This window comes from Phoxinus phoxinus (assembly GCF_949152265.1).
Source record: "Phoxinus phoxinus genome assembly, chromosome: 8".
Taxonomy (NCBI): Eukaryota; Metazoa; Chordata; class Actinopteri; order Cypriniformes; family Leuciscidae; genus Phoxinus; species Phoxinus phoxinus.
Window position 1 is genome coordinate 9,867,887 of NC_136883.1, and position 14,180 is coordinate 9,882,066.

The 14,180-nt window shown below is 38.5% G+C and overlaps 1 protein-coding gene across 2 annotated transcripts in view; it reads right to left on the reverse strand.

The window, feature by feature from the left end:
- Nucleotides 1-1,311: 1,311 nt before the first annotated feature.
- Nucleotides 1,312-14,180, reverse strand: part of atosa (atos homolog A) — a 42,067-nt gene continuing 29,198 nt past the window's right edge. For both annotated transcript variants that reach the window (XM_079620959.1, XM_079620960.1), the window contains 11 exons: nt 10,274-10,458; nt 9,715-9,917; nt 9,152-9,277; nt 7,010-8,585; nt 6,645-6,767; nt 5,760-5,848; nt 5,294-5,390; nt 4,414-4,572; nt 4,099-4,167; nt 3,231-3,430; nt 1,312-1,734 (listed from right to left, as the gene is read on the reverse strand). In XM_079620959.1, the coding sequence (XP_079477085.1) occupies nt 1,581-1,734; nt 3,231-3,430; nt 4,099-4,167; nt 4,414-4,572; nt 5,294-5,390; nt 5,760-5,848; nt 6,645-6,767; nt 7,010-8,585; nt 9,152-9,277; nt 9,715-9,917; nt 10,274-10,458 (2,981 nt within the window). In that variant the 3' untranslated portion in view covers nt 1,312-1,580. The remainder of the gene's footprint in view (nt 1,735-3,230; nt 3,431-4,098; nt 4,168-4,413; nt 4,573-5,293; nt 5,391-5,759; nt 5,849-6,644; nt 6,768-7,009; nt 8,586-9,151; nt 9,278-9,714; nt 9,918-10,273; nt 10,459-14,180) is intronic.

The window sequence follows — 14,180 nt, forward strand, 5'->3', positions numbered from 1 at the left end:
CTTAGTTTCGTTTACCTCCCTCCTCAACTGCTGTGTGGTGGGGTACTTCTATATGGATGATCAGTGTTATGACTTGTGAGTGGTGGTGGATAGCCGATGGTGTCCCATATCATTGTAGCAGTCTATAGTTTAGCCATTAACTATAGTGAGTGCTTGAGAAGTGCCTTTACTCAGATCAGGGTATGAGCTATTCTCACCTGATAAATCTGGGGTTGTTTAAATGGAGTAGAAGCTCCCCTGCGGTAGGCTGCTCCCCAAGTTGTCAAATAAGTTTTGTCTTACATAGCTGAGGCTATGTTGGCTATTTTCCTCTTAGAGCTCTGCTCTTGTTCCACAAGGGAGGGAGTAAGGTGTGACAGCTGGGACTTTCCTTGCTGTAGAGCATGGAAGTTTGGGCATCTTTCTCAGTATATTGGTTCGGGGATAGTCACATGCGCCCATGGGGTTCTGACTCGGGATGGGTAATCTGTGGTCAATTTATGCTATGTCTACTCCGTTTGTGCATATTTACAGCCTAGTGAGGCAGGCATTCCCTCAGCATGGCATAGTAGTGGATATTAGTTCCTCATAGCATCAATACCAAGACACAGTGTCAAAGTTCCACTTCGAAAGGGACGTCTCAGGTTATGACTGTAAGGCTACCCACTATCCCATGCTGAGGTTTTCATGCTTTATGGGGACATTCCATAGACATAATGATTTTTATATTGTACAGACTATATATTCTATCAATCACAGAAAACTGTATGAAAAATGTCCCAACAAGATTAAACATTTCTGGTATCACTATTCTTGTAGGGGCATTTTGGCCCCAGGCAACGCCTGAACCACACACACACACACACGCGCACGCACGCACACACAATGATTGTTTGCATTTTTTAAGAAGTCTAAAACAGAGCACAAATATATGCATGCTTAAAGATAATTTTATAGATACAATATATAATTCTTTTATTTAAGATCTGAATTTGAAAGACAAAAATACATGGTATGATTGAAACATATCTTATACTACATCATAATGTTTTGCACAACGGGCATCACATGTGCAGTAAATGAAAGTTCATTTTAAATATTAAATAACTGATGACGAAAAAAAAGTAAATATGTAAACACTAAGCTAGTAAGATATTTGTTTTTCTATTGCAACACTTCCGGTTAAAGTGGTTTGGTAACAGTACAAAGAAAGAAGTCATTGAACAAAACTAATTTTCTTCTAGTTGTGGTGAAAAAACACAGTGCTCTTCAAACATCCTTGCAGTTATTCAGTTACTTGACTTTTTTTTTTTTAATGGCCCATGGATTTAGTTTTTCTGCATCATGTCTGCTCACGCCATTCCAAACGTCTGTAAATTCGCCTAAATTAACTCCCAACCATCTGTTGTTTTAAGCCAAAGCACTGACGATTCATTGGTGTGTATTTTTAGGTAAGGGTCATTAATGTGAACAGTCCTGTTCATGTTGGTGTGCGTTAGTGGGCTTCTCTATTATTAATTCCCATACAAGCAGATGACAGATTTAGATTTAGTAAGGCCCCTATGCTGGATTAAGATCAGAATAGACTAGACTAGATTAAATTAGCATCTGGGAGAGAAAGGGGGGTCGGCAGGTGACTCTGTGAATGACTTGAGCTCATAGGCAGCACCACTGTCCACTTCCATGGATTTACGGGAGAAAAGGAGCCGGATGTCCCGATGGAGGTAGATCTTTCCAGATTTGGAGCTCTGGAACCTGAGAGACCGATGGAGAGAAATAAAGGTCAAACAGTTAATAAGAGTAACTAGCGTCATGCATACAACAACTGATCAGATATATGTTGGTAACGTTTAAACCACTAGGTGGCAAATACAGCAAGCTAACGACAGTGTCTTTGTCTTCCTCAAGGGGGCGTTTGATGGCTCAGAATGTTGAATCCTTGGTGGAGTCTTATTTAAAAAGGGGCACTATTTTTTTATTGGGGGGGGCGGGTTATAGATATTATACTAAATGGGGCACTATTTTTTACTATAATACCAAATTATTATAGTAAAAAAGTATCATTAAATGTGTCTTATGATTTTTAATTGTATGTCAGGCACCAATCATTTTAATAGAGGCTAAAAAAAGCGATGAGTGAAAAAAATGTAAGTGACTAAGTGAAAAAAATATATATAAATAGTTGATAGATACTATTTGCACCTCAGTGTATTATAGTACATTATAAAACAGTATACAATAATAACAACATATTGAATATAAATTATTATATTTATTAAAACCATTAAATGGTTGCAGCCTTACTAAAGACAACGTCCAGACTGCGTTGAGAAATATCTGTGATTCATGGCCAACTAGGCTTACATATGCTACTAATTTTAATTTTAAACTGCTCATTTTAATATGGAAAAACTATGAATTACATTAATATATAGTTACTTTATCATAATTACAACAAATAATCAATGTTTTTTATTAACAATACAATAATTAAAATGAAATGTATCTGTATACAGGCTCCAACAATTTTTTTTAAATATTCTTTAAATTAAATGTATCTGTATCCATGTTTTACTAGTATGACTAGGAAAACTGGTATCATCTTCCATAAACGAAAACTCAAAACATCTTCCAATTTCACATGTACTATAAATTCAAGCTCTTTTTTGTAAGATATCACCATCAGTCAACATTTACATTAAATATAATTATACCCATTTCATTTGTATGCTGTTTTTCTACATGTAAAAGGCTTTTGGTTTTGTAGGTTACGGTTGGTGTTCAGATTTAATTTTGATCTCATCACAGATCAAATAATTTTAAATAATTTATAAAATAATTAGTTATAAAAAATAATTTTCTCTTCATCACTTTTCAGTGGCCGAAAAATTAGTGCATCGATGTTATGAAAGGTAAGCCTGACAGACAGCTTTGGAGATTTGAATCCTCATTGAAGATAAGAGCTGTATTTTCATGACTAGAAAATAGCTGCCTGGAGGTGATTCCAAGATGGCTGCCAAAGTGAACAGTCTTGCTCTAATAAGGACTTTCGAAAAGTACTGTATCTTCACACACCTAATCATGCGACTTCTGGGTACCAGTTAAAATAAGCATACTCATGAATAGGCCACAAGATACCCGTTGAGAAAGTGTGGTCTAGACCGAAATCTTTACGACCATTTGACCATATACACTGAGCATTTAAGCCTGAAGAATGAAAATAAGTGAGCACTCGAGGCCATGGTACTGACCTCAGATGGACGAGGTAGCGGAGAGTTCGTCCTTGCCCCAGTGAGGACGATTTTTTGTTGTTCTGTCCATTGTACTCGCGTTTGACTGGGACTGAGAAGGTTCTCTGCCGCAGGAATGTCTGATGGCTGGCGGGCATTTCTCTCAGATCATACATCACCACAAACATCTTCACCACTGTCTTATTAGGGTTAAATAAGGTCTGACATTCAGAGACAAAAAGACAAAACATCCGCTGAGCATCAAAGCTACAAAATCCAAACCAGAAAACATGCATGAAAATCCAGACACGTTTACAGAAACAGTCGGTGAGCATTTCATCAGAAACACATGCTAATAATCTAAGTGGGCAGGGAAAGCTTCAAAAACATAAAATAACTGTTTTATTTCACTATCCTCCGAAAACATTTACTGAAAGCAGTGAATCAGGCTAATTTGTTCATGACTAATGCAAATCAAAGAATTTAAAGGAATATTCCAAGCGCAAGTATCAGTAACATTTGAGTAATAATGTCAGTTACCATGTAAAAGACTGTAGCTTTAATTTAAAAAAATATAGATTTACACCAGATATGAAAGGCCTACACTGAAAAGTGAAGTAATGGTTTTTTTTTTTTACTAAGTTTTTTTTTTTTACTATTGTTCTGTTTGCATGTAAATGTAATTCCTACACATTCACCAGTAGAGGGCGTATCTGTACACTATTTTAATGGTTGACATTCTCCTTTGTTCTCACAGTATTGTTTGATGGTTATTACACACACACTTATGAGTAGGTATGACTCATTGGCAAAAGTGTGTCACTACCATGAAACATAGTGCGCATGCAAATAATCATGTAGGTCTTTAAAATAATTTGATGAATCTTACCACTTGAATGGTTCCTGAAGGAGGTACTCGATATCCCCTCTTACCGAGGGACTCCAAGTTTATGACACCCTGAAGAGAAGCAAGAGAATTCAATAAAGATTTAGTATCTAAATCATGTAAAATTTGTATTGACTCCTTAAAAGATGTTTGTATTACATTTATGCTCTACACAACTATACCAACCTCAAAAAGAAAAAAAGTATGTGTGTGAGGGGGAAGGGGGGAGGGTATTATATTAGACCAAATACTGACTTTACTGTAACATATTCAAAACAAGTACACAAACTATGTAAGAAACTCAGCTTGGGACATTACCATGTAGGGGGAAGGTGCGTTATCATCAGAGACGCTGTAGAATAACACGTCCACAGGTAAGGTCATGTGACTGGGGCAGAAGGTTCCGCTGGCGCCCACCTCTGCTGTGAAACCCTCAATATTGCCCAATGGCTCCAAACGATAATTCAATACACATTCCTACACAAAAACACACCGAAATACACATCAACACACACAAAGAAACATCTGTCTATCTTTCCATCCATCCATCCATTAGAGGCATATGTTTAATGTGTGATCAGGATAAAGACAATAGACATTAGGCCAAATAAAGACAGAGGGTGTTCACTTTCACTAAGTGTGTGTGTGTGGTCCAGGTTTTCCTTTATACCGAATGTACCCTCAAGGATAGTATAACCTGACATTTTGACTTTGAAAAAATCTTATGAATCATACTAAATGTTGTTGAGTGAAAATGTAAAGGCTTATAAAATCAGTTTATATTTAAATCTAGGGTTTTGCACAGGTTTCTGTGAGAGTTGTTTAGAGGTAGGGGTCAGGTAGAAAATATCATTAACCTGATAGAAATGTCAATGAGATATCCTGAAAAATAGTGCAAAACGCATGTATTTGTGTGTACCTACTTAAGTATATTTTGGGGGGAAATTTGTACCCAGAAGTGAGCTAAACAAAATCTCCCAAAAGCTCCTTTTAAAAAAAAATTACGATATTTATAAATTACGATATAAAAATAAACTAACTAAAGTTATTTAAATTGTAAAAATGTAGGAAGTTTTCTGTTAGGGATATAGTTTGGGTTAGAATATATAGTTTTTACAGTATAAAAATAATTATGTCCATGGAAAATCCCCATAAAACGTGTGTGTGTGTGTGTGTGTGTGATAATTTGTTCATCTACCTCAAAGTTTCCCAAAAGACTGAGGCTGGCGGGTGGAGCGCTGGCACTGAATATCTGCTGCTGAGACTCATCACAGTCTTGTGATCTTTTCAAAACCCTACACACACACACACACACACACACACACACACACACACACACACACACACACACACACACACACACACACACACACACACACACACACACACACACACACACACACACACACACACACACACACACACACACACACACACACACACACACACACACACACACACACACACACACACACACACACACACACACAGAGACAAAAGTTCAGTCAGCCATTTTGGGTAGTCTCTACTAGCTTTAGGGATAACTAGTGTATGTGTGCACAGCAGATGGCAGTGCATGTAGAAAAGTCTCAGTAAAGGAAATGTCAGTGAAATTAGGAACAATGGCACTACAGCAGGAAAAAAGTGAGGCAAGAGAGTCGTACCTCTTATTGGCTGCCCATGGAACACCTCTGCAATGAATCAGAGATGTGTCTAAATCAAAATATCCTGTCTGGCTTTTTCTTTGAGGAACCTGAGGAAAAAAAAAAGGGAAGCAGTTGAACACATTTACATCTTTGTTTTGCAAGCTTGTGATCACTTGAAAAAGGTATATGTTTATTTACTCTGTCTGGATCTAAATTTTTTGTAATTTATTTTGTATATTTAATATACACAAGTGTCCTATAGTCCTATAGTATGATATGGTGCCAGATGATAATACAGTGGTATATCAACAACATTTATTTGTGTCAAATGTATATTATGTCAAAAAAAGAGCAAAGCATAGTACTTTTTATAGGCAGGATTTTGATCTTTTTTTAGTCTGTTCATGTCTTCGAGAAAATGCAGAACAAAACAATTCAGTTGTTTGTAACATTTAATGAAAACCAATAGAAAGAGTAAGAACTACATCTGAGTGGATCTCATCTGAAAGAACAAGAGCACCACTCATCTGGAGTAACAGCACCAAACTCCCACACACAGTGAAGTGCTTGAGTCATATGGCACACATCAGAACTCGGTCCACAGAGAAAACCTGACATCGGTATGATTTGAAAACACTAATGGGCTTAATTTACCAAGAGTATTTATGGAAAGTATTAATAAAAACTTGGGTTATAGGGAGGACGTTTTTATTATAGGTCTATTGTGGCCCATGAGACATTAGCGTGTCATCTAGGAAGCATAGAAACTCTGTGGCTAGCATTGAGACAAACAAGAAGTGATTCAGATGTGAGTCACAGACACAAAGACTTTGGGGCCCTTTCAATAAGATGCTGTGCTATAATCTATGTGTTGGAGGGCAACAGAGGGATCTGTGCTCTTACAGGGCTGGAGAGGAGAGGTAGGCCTGTGCAGGGGTGGAAGGCTTTTGTTGCAGTTCCGTCTATGGAGTGGCGATTCTGTTTCTTCCAGTTATTGCATGACTTCAGAGGGGAAGGGGGGCGTCTCTGTTATTAAAAAGACAAGGGGGTCAATTCAGCACAGAACATTAAATGAAGTAAAATGGCGATGTAAGTGCTCTGATAGACTGGGTTCCAAAGGAATCGATTCAAAACCCTCCACATTATCTACAAGCATATTAACATAGGTTTTACATGGCATGACAAGGTTTTAAAACAAAACATAAGTAATCCTGTAAACACACTTGAACTTAAAAAAATCATATGGTAGGAAAGACATATAAACTCACTATATAACTGCTCTTGGCAGGACTAGAGGAGTTGAAGGTAAGGTTGACTGGTGTGCTAGAGGGGGGCGTCCAGGCTTCCTGGTTCTCGTCCTTCTCAGGACAAGTGGACCCATCCCGGACATGCTTTTCTGCTTCTTTCTCATGGATTGCCTCTTGGGTCTTGAAGGGCTGGAGGTATCCAGTCTGGGTCAGCCCATTCTCCTGAGGAGAGCTTGCATGGCTAGAGTTGTTTTTCAAGGAGGCCCAGGACTCTCTACTGGCATACTGTTGCTGATTACTTGCCGTTAAAGTCTGTGATTTTGTGACGCTGTGGTCTTCAAGTTTTGAGCTGGCCACGTTTAGTGGTCTAGGGGAACAGTCTCGCTTACAGCGATTAGAGTCAGGAGATCTGCAACATTGTGTTGCTTGAGACATACGAGGATCTGTGCTTGCCTCACCATTGGGTGCACTTGAAAACTTCTTATGGCTTGGTGGTGATACAAAGCCATTTGTCTGGGCTCCGTGGTTTGCACCAACCTGTTCATTGTGAGAGGTCTTTAATTTATAGGTGCCATTCAGGAGACTGTAGGAATGTTGCAGTCGCTCCTGAATCAACCTCGAAATGTCCTGAACAGCATCTGCAATCAGCGAACCCTCAGCGGACTGGTCACTGAGTACCAGCCGCCTACATGTTGAGGGTTTTGGGGAAGTTTTTGATTCACGGTCAACTCCAACCAGCCGTGTTCTGCTTCTAGGGCTCAAGGGGGTGTTGAAGAGAGAAGACCGGCTCCTCTCTGGGAATTCTGGACTGGTTCCATTGTGGTTTTGAGGCTGGGGGACTGAGAAGAGGGGTTCTTTGGATTTCTTCAAGCGCTCCTTATCCTGTGATGAGTTCCATGTTGTTTTGTGTCCTGGAGGTTCTTGAGAAGTGAAGAGAGCATCAGGGAGATGGGGACCAGTAGGGTCGCAGAAATTCAATCGCTGAGCAATGCGAGCAATGACTTCCTGTCTTTCCTGAAGCAGGGAGCCAATGAGGGGGTTGGTTTCACCTGAGATGGAGCTGGGGCTTGGACTGGGGGTAAATAAAGGGTCAGTGATGGAGAGTGATTTAAAACCACGAATTGGTGACTCCGTGGTTGATGTCTTGGGGCTCTCTGCCCCATTAGTACACGAGTTATACGCCTCCGTAGGGGAGGCGTCCACACCGCCATTCAGCCGAGAATACAGCCACTTGACTGCTTTGCCTGGTGGGAGAGGTGACTCAGGGCGAGGGAGGCATTTACGGGTGTTAAGAGGGCTGTGGGGAGGTGGAGAAGGGCGTAGCGGTCTGGAGAAGAGTGGAGATCCTGGCAGACGGAGGGAACTGCAGTTCTCTCCAGCACGGTTGCCACCCTCGCCACGCTCCAGGCCTCTCTTGCCCAAAAAACCAAGACCTGAGTGGATGCTACATTTGAGTACGGGGTATTTGGGCTGGCGGGGCAAAGACTGAACCCGCACTTTGAGAGCGACACTATGGGACACATTTGGGACAGGGAAGGCATGTTCAGAGGGTGTTTGAGAGAAGTTCCATATCAGTTCTTCATCAGCTGCACTTATTCTGCAAAATATAGCAAATGGGTTTGTCAAAAAACAATGTAAGGTCTTTCTTCCTTTCTCTCTTGACTCTCCTGACTTCCTGTCTCCCCTGATCAAAATATTCTCCTGAAAGGAAAATACAAAATCTTCTGGATGGTTTTATGGACTTTTTACACAGTACTTTTATATAATTTTTCTGCTCATGTTTCATGAACAAGTCCTATGGAATCACCAACATACACATTGGCTGTGTTCCAAAACCTATTGAGAATCCTAAAGAAATGCTGATTTTAAATATGTTTATATTTTAATCAATACCAACAGTTATTGATAAATGAGTGCTACATGTCATAAAAATAATGACTACTTTATAATTTTTTGTATTTTTTGTATTTTTATTATTAGACTATCACAGATTTAACTTTCCAATGTGCTACTAACGGCAAACCTTATTGGAATCAACAGCTCACTGCGTTTCAGAACACAGCTATTGAGATAGACAGCAAACACAGCTCTCGTCTACATCAGGAAAATGTCATAATTCTTTCCCACCCTTAAAAGAAGTTGTTTATGTGTAGAGTATGTTACCTGTAAAGGATGTTTCTAGGTACAAGTCCGTGAGAGGCACTGAGCCACGCGCTGAGCTGCGAGAAAAACACGTAGGAACGCACAGCCAACAGCAAGGTTTTCTCCTCAGTAAATCGATCTCCACTCCTGCAACAAATGCCAAAACCGCTTTGTTAAATCTCCCTTGATCTGTGTGAAAGAATGTATATTACAAGTGGGACTGTAAACGATTAATCGCAATTAATCGCATCCAAAATAAAAGTTTGTGTTTACATAATATATATGTGTGTGTGTATTGTGTATAATTATTTTGTATATATAAATACACACACATGCATGTATATATTTGAGAAATATTAGCATTTCTATACTGCATATATATTTTTATATAATATATAACTATTTTATATATAAATATCAAATTTTTCTTAAATATATGCATGCATGTGTGTGTATTTATATACACAATAATTATACACACACATATATTATGTAAACACAAACTTTTATTTTGGATGCGATTAATCGCGATTAATCGCTTGCAGCCCTAATTACAAGTACTGTAAGTGACGAGTATGTCTTACTCTCTGGGTACTGGCTGTAAAGTCCATCTCTCTAGTAAGAGCGCGTCTTGCTTTATTGCTGGGTCATTTAGGTCCGTGCAGTCTGTGGTCGAGCCCTCATCGCTGTAGCAACAGTCAGGAAGCAGCATTACCTCGATCATGATGGGGATGTGATTGCGCCATAGTAACATGACCTCTGACCTTATTCTCCTTGCCTGACGACACTGTTATTGGGCAAAACGTTTTTTTCTTTCTTTACTGCATGACACAAGATGCAAAATAACCTAAACAGTATGCACAACAACCTAAAGCTGACATGTGCAATTTCCTTGTCACTAGTGGCAAAAAATGGAATTACAAACATTCTGACTGTTATCAATCAGGTTTCCAGACATGATGGTTTGTTAGTCCCTGTTAATAAAGAATTGAAAAGGTAGTATTTTCTCAGAGATGTACAGCTGTTGCACTTATTGTATAAGGGCATACTAATTGGATGCATCTTAACATCTCATATTTTTACTCTTACAAATCGTAAAATTTATTAGTAAAAAATCGGGTGGATAAAAAGGTGGATACCCACCTGTGGTATTTTGTCGCTGCATTCATGTTTGGTGAGGACAGGCATAGCAGACTGGGCGGGTGGGCAGTGAACACCCTCGGTCCGCCCCTTTACGGAACATTCTGGAGTCCGTCCTTCTGTGATCAGGAGTGTCAGGAACACCAGGAACTCCTCAGGATCATACTCGAAGAACTCCTCCGCTGCTTCTAAAAGGATACATGGATTGAATTACTGACATGTTGTCATTTAATAATAATAATAAAAAAATTGTGGTAACTTGTGGCATATCCTTTCTCAGAGTAACACACTCTCACATCTGGATTATCAGATTGTGCGGTGTTCTGAGAGGACAAGTTTGTCTCCATGAAATGTTTTTTTCTTTCCTTGGGGTAGGAAATACTGTTTGGTTTGTCAGCAGTTCACCTCACAGTGTGGCAAAACCATTTCCTTACTACTTGCTAATTAGTCGGTGTCAGATGATGGAGAGACCTACTCACTCTAAAGAGCAGTTGGATAAAAACATCCATGCGAACAAGATGATATATCAGCTATAAAGTTAATTTTGTCTAGTTGTTGGAGTGCACTAGCATTTAGATCCTCAAAGCTATAGATTAGCCTCAAAGCCAATAGACATGGACAAAAATGCTTGTTGAAACAGTAGGAGTAGCTTTAACTTCTGTTTTCATAAAACCAGACACATTGCTAGTTTCACAGCTGAAAAGAAGTAAACAGTTTATCCATAGCAAACAATCTTTGCTCAGCTGTGAAAAACAAACATGCATACACCATTTCTCCAGCAGCAAAACATACCTGATAAACAGCTTAATAAGAAAGCAGCTGTCTGTATTTACATGGAATGTAGAAACACGTGTAAAATGCCACACTCAGATTCTGAGTCAGAAATGCCAAAGATTTTTCCACAACCTGATGAACCGGTTGAATATTGTGTATAAAGTAGGCCTAGGCCTATAGTAAAAAAGTAAAGCTGACAATTAAAATTCAATTCAATTCAATAGCACTCATAATAGGTCAAACTTTTTCATTACTCATTCCAATTAAATCCTGACCTGCAAGTGAATCCTCATAATTTGATAATGCGCAAATGAAACAGGCCCACGATGACAGCTAAAGTTCAACACAGATCAATTGTGCTGCTAGTACTTATTCCATGTTTGCTGAGAAGCAAATAGAAGTGAGATTCACAAGAGCCGAGTAGGTTTACCCACAGCTTTGAGCTGCAAACAAAGGAGTCTACATGGCAGTTGAGGTCCGTTACAGACGGCCAATGGGCCTATTGTTCTGACAGCGTCAGAGTCCCAGGACAACAGGGCCAACAGAGAGTATGCCACCCTGGACTGCACAGCCTTATCTCTCTCTCTCTCTCTCTCATCATCATCTAAAGGTGTGTGTTTTCATAGTCAAAGTTTATGAACCAAAACAGTATTCCACAGAAAGTAGGCCTATATCACATCATCATTCCACAAAAAACTAAAAACATACTGGGTTTAACATGGTTTCATTTGAACAGCCTATCATGTTATAATATATTAAACAAATATAATCCACTCTTGTTTGGCTGAACAAACAAACACTTTTAGTCTTTATATTTCCACTCTGTTAGGTTTCACCATGTCATAGAGTTGAAAAAGTGTAACAGGGGGTAACACATTATTCCAACGCAGCTCTTCGCAAGCCAACAGTATACAACCAAAACGACTACATGTAACTTTTTTAATTGGTTACTTCCACTGGGTTAATTACATTCCATTATAATGCATCTCATTTCATATATATAGTTAACTTTCATTCTGTTCATTTTTAAATGTCTAAAAGAGATATATATACTTTACCATTGCAATGAAATGTTTTAATTATCACTCATTCGTTTTCAAGTCTATAAAATGTACTACTAAAAAAAAAAATATTTTCTTGAAATGTTGGTTGGTGTTGATGCACATTCGAATATTATTTCTCTAACTATCTGATGAAATGTAGTGCTGTTTTATATCCCTCTCTCTGAACTTTGAGGTTGAAAAGGCACAGAATCCACATTATTATCCATGGGGTGGAGTACATGCAACAGTTGTAAAGAGAAAGAGCCTATTGAAAGGGTTGTGTCAAAACAATCCAGATGCATTCAAGTCTATTTCAGGAATCTTTTCATTACACCAATCTGTCAATGGCTTGGAACCACATTTTACAACAGGGCTCTACGGTGACTGGCTGAGCATGCATGAATTAACCTTTTTTTCCAGTTCCATACTGGTGATCATTTTAGATGGTGTTCACAAAGTGAATACACATACTATGCTCGCCTTGTGGTTAAAATAATACTATGCAAACCAAATTCGATCCTGTAAAACCAATGGGTGGAGACACAGAATGGCTGTTCTAGACAACAACATACTGTGCAGAACTTTTCTATGACCCACTTGTGTTGAATTAATATACTCTTTTTCTTACATCCGCAAAAAGAAAAAAAAATTCAGAGTGTACTTAATGTTTTTTTACAACCATGTATTCATGAATTTGAAATTAAAAGCAGTTTTCAAAAAAGTACACACCAACTTGGGCACTACATTCTAGGTCTTCTGAAACCTCCAAAAAGTTTCATTCAAAAAACAGGCCCATAAGACGGTATTGAAGGAAAATCTTCTTTAATTTAATTTCAAATGTGTTTTGACAACACATTTGAATTTACTCAAATTTGAAAGTTACAGCAGATATTAGGGCTGGGCAATACAACTTGGATCGCAATAACATTTGTTGATGATGATAATCTCTGGACATTTTTTACTCGATATGGATAAATCTATCAGCAAAAATAAATATGTTATTTTTGGAATATCACAGTACAACCAATATATAGTGATCCATGTTTTAATTTATACAGAATAAAAGTTCTGTTGTGCAGCACAATTTGGCAAAAATAATGAAAATGCAATGTTTTGATGTAAATTAACTACTATAATTTCATTTGACTACATTTTAAAAGGTTGATTAAACCTTTTATGAATTCATTTCAATCCAGATTTTTTCTTAAGGTAGATTTGGAGGTAGTGAAGTTAACTAAACAAACAAGTTATGTTACATTCATTCTTAAGGTCTAACAAATATGTGGAGTACATTTTCTTCTCCATTTATCATACGAAATGAATAGCCTATTGTCAGATAAATACATAAATACAGCTAATTATTGTTTTGTGTGTGGCTATTTCACCCAGGCCTATAGCGGACGGGAAGAGTTTTAGAGAATAACTACCTGTGGCCTGTACAAAAAAAGTAACCAGTGACCTACAAAGCTATGGCTAAAACTAAAATACTTTTTGGAATATGTATGGTACGGTTTGCCATTTTTGGACTTCTACATGAAAAAGAAAAAGAACTGTTGGTATTCTACAATTTATCATATGGGTTTGAAGTATTCCTAAAATATAGAAATGATTACAAATCTGATAGACAATCAATTACAATCTGTGCAGAGCATTGTGTAAAGCACGATCTGTTGGAACATGATGTAGGCCTGCTAAACTAATGAGGCTGTTAGAGATAAGTGGCATCACTGCACAACAACTCTGCCCTAATCTACGCCCCTGTTGTGTGGGTACAGTCACGCTTGCTGAGTGACTGACTGTAGAGCCAGCAGTGCTGTGCTGTCTTGGAGATGGGACGAGTGCTCCGTGGCACAAACATACAACCCGAAGGAAAACCATAGTCAGCTAGTGGCAACTGGTGGCACACACAACAAGCGCTCTTTGGCTGAAGGTTACTCAGCCTCAGACATCACGTTGCCTGAGCGTCTGATGCATAAGGCACACCAAATGGGAAACACTTCTGGTGACACAGTTCATTTGATTAATTGAACTGTATAGGGTTTCCGGGAGAAGTGTGTGTGTCGTGTTCTTTAATGGTCCGTCTGGACACAAAG